Raw genomic sequence first — 4,021 nt, 5'->3', positions numbered from 1 at the left:
TTTAGCAATGTTTAGCATGTCACTGCTGACGACCTGCATCCTCTCCCTCCTAGATCCTCTCCCTTCTCCTAGTTGCTTCTTGAAATGCAAGTCTCTCTCTTTCTTTGATTCATGCATTCTCACCCTTATTGTCCGCTATCACATCTCGACTTTGACAAGGTAGTAGAGCGATGTGCTCTTTGATTGTGAAAAGGAGAGGTGAGGCGAAGACTGGCAAGTAGAGAACTAATTGAGCAACGGAGATTTAAAACGCTTAAGTGTCAGTGGTGCATTTTGAAACGCAAGTGGTGGGAGGGTGGCTTGCATCGACGATTTGAAGGCAGTTTTTTAGCAATGTTTTGACACGCAAGCAGCTTGCATCCTTTCCCTCCTCCCAGTTGCTTCTTGAAACACAAGCCTCTTTGACGACTCGACTCCTTTAGGAGCGTTCTGAAAGGCAATTGTTTCTTGCACACATTTTTCTACAGCGCACTCTACAAAAGTCCCAACGATTTGAGAGGCTTCCGGCGTTGAGGCATGCACTCTATCCATCTTGCCTATCGCAACACCTTGAAGGAGTTATGGCTATGGAGAATAATAGCCGCGCCCCCCCCTCCCCCTGCCCCTCCCCCCCCCCCCCCCCCCCCCCCCCCCCCCCTCTTCCTTTGCCCTTTCCCTTTCCAGGGGCGCTTGTGAGGGACAAGGAAGGTCAAATTATCACACCGAGGCGCTTCCTTATTAGGTCCAAACAAAAGAGAGCGGCTGTAACCACTATTTAGCTTTTTCTCTCGTCTATATTGCTTGCACAGGCAGTCGCAGGCAGGAAAAAGATTCCTTGCGGAAGCTTGGAGCTGAAGTTGCTGAACTGGCTTCGCTGACCTGGGGCCGTAATTAGCATCATGTGTGAGTCTGCGAGACTGTTTCCTTGCACTTATGCAGGTGCATACGCAGCGGGAAGCAGCTCCAAGGTCGTTGCTTTTGTTTGCTGGAAGGAGTTTATGCTTTACTTGCGATGCAGAATGAGTGTGTAGGATGCAGGAATATACGATAATGGCAAGTAAAGCAAAGGACGATGAACGCGGCCCTAGCCTTCTCTTCTGAGAGGGGGATCAAAAAACGCCTTCCATGAACAGCTATCCCTCCTCTACGTTAGGTTTACCTATAAGCCCATCCCCTCGTCTCCCCTACAACCTCAATTCATAGAGAGCTTCATTTGGGCACAAAGTACATACTCATGATCCCTGCCCACGCTTTCTTACTCATGGTTCTTAACTTTAATCACCCTTCTTGACACAATCATACATGCATACCACTCCTTCCCTCCTTCAAAATCGCTTCATCGTCTGAACATTTGAATTCTTTCAGATAGAGGCTTCAATATATCAATCGCAATGTGGCGCTCCTTGCTCAAGCTTTATGCATTTTTCTTAGTGATCGTGTTGGCTGCCATAGCCATGGCATTGTTAGTGACGCGTAAATTTATGTACATTGGAAAAATGCCTGCACAAGGTGGAGGGGCACAAGGAGAAAGCATGGGGCAGGGGACCTGGCAACTAATGAGTGAAAATGCAGGCATAGCATCAATGCATGCCGTGGTTACTCGATTTGGAACAGTTGTCATGCTGGACCGCACCAACATTGGTGCTTCCCAAATCAATCTCACAGGGGCAAGGTGGGTGCATTTGACATCAAAATTTCAGCTTTTTTCGTAAAACTTTTGAAAATTTACTGGACTACATTTACAAGAGCTACTCTCCTTGCATTCTGGAAAAAAAAACCTGTCTCTCTTGTTTGATTTTAATTATTAAGCTCGATAGTAAATGCATCAGCAAAAAGAAAATAAGCATTCCATGATCATATACACACACCTCACATACATGCTTTTATGTATCAGACCCAATCTGTGCCAAATTCATGGTGTCATGTGAAACCATTACAGGTGCAGGCACCAGCCAACAGAGCTCACTCTCAAGCATGATTGTACTGCTCACTCCATTGTGTTCACACCTGGATTGGACAATCCGGTAAGGCCACTTTACATCCAGACAGACACTTGGTGCTCCTCGGGACAACTGAATGGGGATGGCACCATTGTCCAAACAGGAGGAGATTTTGAAGGCATCACCAAAATTCGCCGCTTCTGGCCGTGCGCCCCTGATGGAAACTGTGACTGGGTAGAATCCACCAAAGAGTCACTCAAAATGGGCAGATGGTATGCTTCCAATCAGCTTCTACCAGATGGATACACCCAAATTGTTGTCGGTGGCCGCAATGTGTTCACATATGAGTACATCCCTAACCCTTCCGCATCCCCTGCCACTTTCCTTCCGTTCCTCCAGAAAACCTCAGATGCTCAAGCAGACAACCTCTATCCATTCCTTCACCTACTCCCTGATGGCTCTCTCTTCATCTTCGCCAATCGTGACTCCATCATCCTAAATTACACTTCCAATACAATCCTTAAGACGCTCCCTACCATCCCTGGAGAGCCCCGCAATTACCCATCTGCAGGTTCATCTGTCATGCTCCCTTTAAGAGCGGCCGATGGCTATGCACACGTCGAGATTCTTGTATGTGGTGGAGCACAATATGGGGCTTTCCTTAACCCAAACCAATTTCTTCCTGCTTCCCAGACATGTGGGCGCATAGATGTCCTTGCAACCAACCCACAATGGGAGATGGAGACAATGCCGATGAGGAGGACTATGGGAGACATGCTGTTGTTGCCTAGTGAAGAGGTTCTCATCATAAATGGCGCACAAAATGGGTGCCAAGGATGGGGGTTTGCAAACAATCCAGCACTTTCACCTGTGGTGTACAATCCAAGCAAGGCAAATGGGGAGAGGTTTACAACCATGGCGGCGACGACCATACCGAGGCTATACCACTCAACAGCGAATTTGCTACCAGATGGGAGGGTGATAGTGGCAGGTAGCAACACACATCAGTACTACACCTTCACGGGGGAGTTTCCAACAGAGCTAAGAGTGGAGGCCTTTCTACCGACCTACTTAGACTCTGTGTACAACAACATGAGGCCAAGAATAATGCAAGCCCCGGAGAAGGTAACTTACAGTGAGAGTTTTGAGGTGAGAGTGGCGATGGCAGTGGCGCCTGCCGCAAAGGAGATAAGGATGAGCTTGATGAGTGCGCCCTTCAGCACGCACTCTTTCTCGCAAGGTCAGCGCCTGCTCAGTCTACAAGTGCTGCCGCCCTCTGCTGCTGAAGACAACGTGTACATCATCTCTGCAACCGCCCCTTCTTCGGCCTCCCTCGCGCCGCCCTCCTACTACATGCTTTTTGCTGTCAACAACGGCATTCCCAGTGCTACGTGCAAGTGGGTTCAACTCGTCCAAAACACCTAAACAGTATCGACAGCCTGGGAGCTAACTCCCAATCTATAATGTCCCCATTCCTGAAGGAGCATGTATAAAAGTAAATTTCTCTGTGTATGCACAAAGGTGCCCTAGCTTCACAACCTTCCAATTAGCTTGTGAACCCTAGTTGGCAATCACTCTTTGCACTATTTGGGTGATTCTTGTGTATGTCCTGTTTTTGTCTCATGAGTCATGAGTGTCTCTTGTATTATTCCATGTTCGACCAAGCCTTTTGAAGAGGAGAATTTTATGCATCTCTAACAATGAATTTCTCTCTCTCTCTCTCTCTCTCTCTCTCTCTCTCTCTGTGGTGCCTTTTCAATGACAAAAAGACCCCAAGTTTTCATTATAAGGTGGTAGTCACGAGCCTTTCGCTTCGGGCTTACCCTATGAGAATTACATAATGTGTATGTACTGTTTTGGTCTCATGAGTCATAGGCCACACTCTTTGCTTTCATAATATCAATAACTCTCTTTCTTATTCCTTTTGTTCACATATGTGCGCACCCACCCACACACACACACACCCAACATGAAATTGGCTACCATATATGGAATATATCATATTTAATTATATATTTATTAACTTATTTTGCTTACACATGTGTATGAATGGACACTCCCATAGCATCCAACAACAATAGTGCAACCGTCAACAACAAAAA

The 4,021-nt window shown here is 46.9% G+C and overlaps 1 protein-coding gene across 1 annotated transcript; it reads left to right on the top strand.

Annotated features, from left to right (window-relative positions):
* Positions 1-1,122: 1,122 nt before the first annotated feature.
* On the top strand, positions 1,123-3,610 carry LOC147448372 (aldehyde oxidase GLOX-like). Its single transcript, XM_086521004.1, has 2 exons — positions 1,123-1,651; positions 1,919-3,610. Exons 1-2 carry the CDS (start codon positions 1,371-1,373, stop codon positions 3,342-3,344), a joined length of 1,707 nt encoding a protein of 568 aa, XP_086377130.1. The 5' UTR covers positions 1,123-1,370; the 3' UTR covers positions 3,345-3,610.
* Positions 3,611-4,021: the final 411 nt, after the last annotated feature.

Source organism: Adiantum capillus-veneris, chromosome 10 (genome assembly GCF_014529385.1).
Source record: "Adiantum capillus-veneris isolate H3 chromosome 10, ASM1452938v2, whole genome shotgun sequence".
NCBI lineage: Eukaryota > Viridiplantae > Streptophyta > Polypodiopsida > Polypodiales > Pteridaceae > Adiantum > Adiantum capillus-veneris.
The sequence above is the reverse complement of the archived record's forward strand: the minus strand, read 5'-3'. Positions and strand labels throughout refer to the sequence as shown.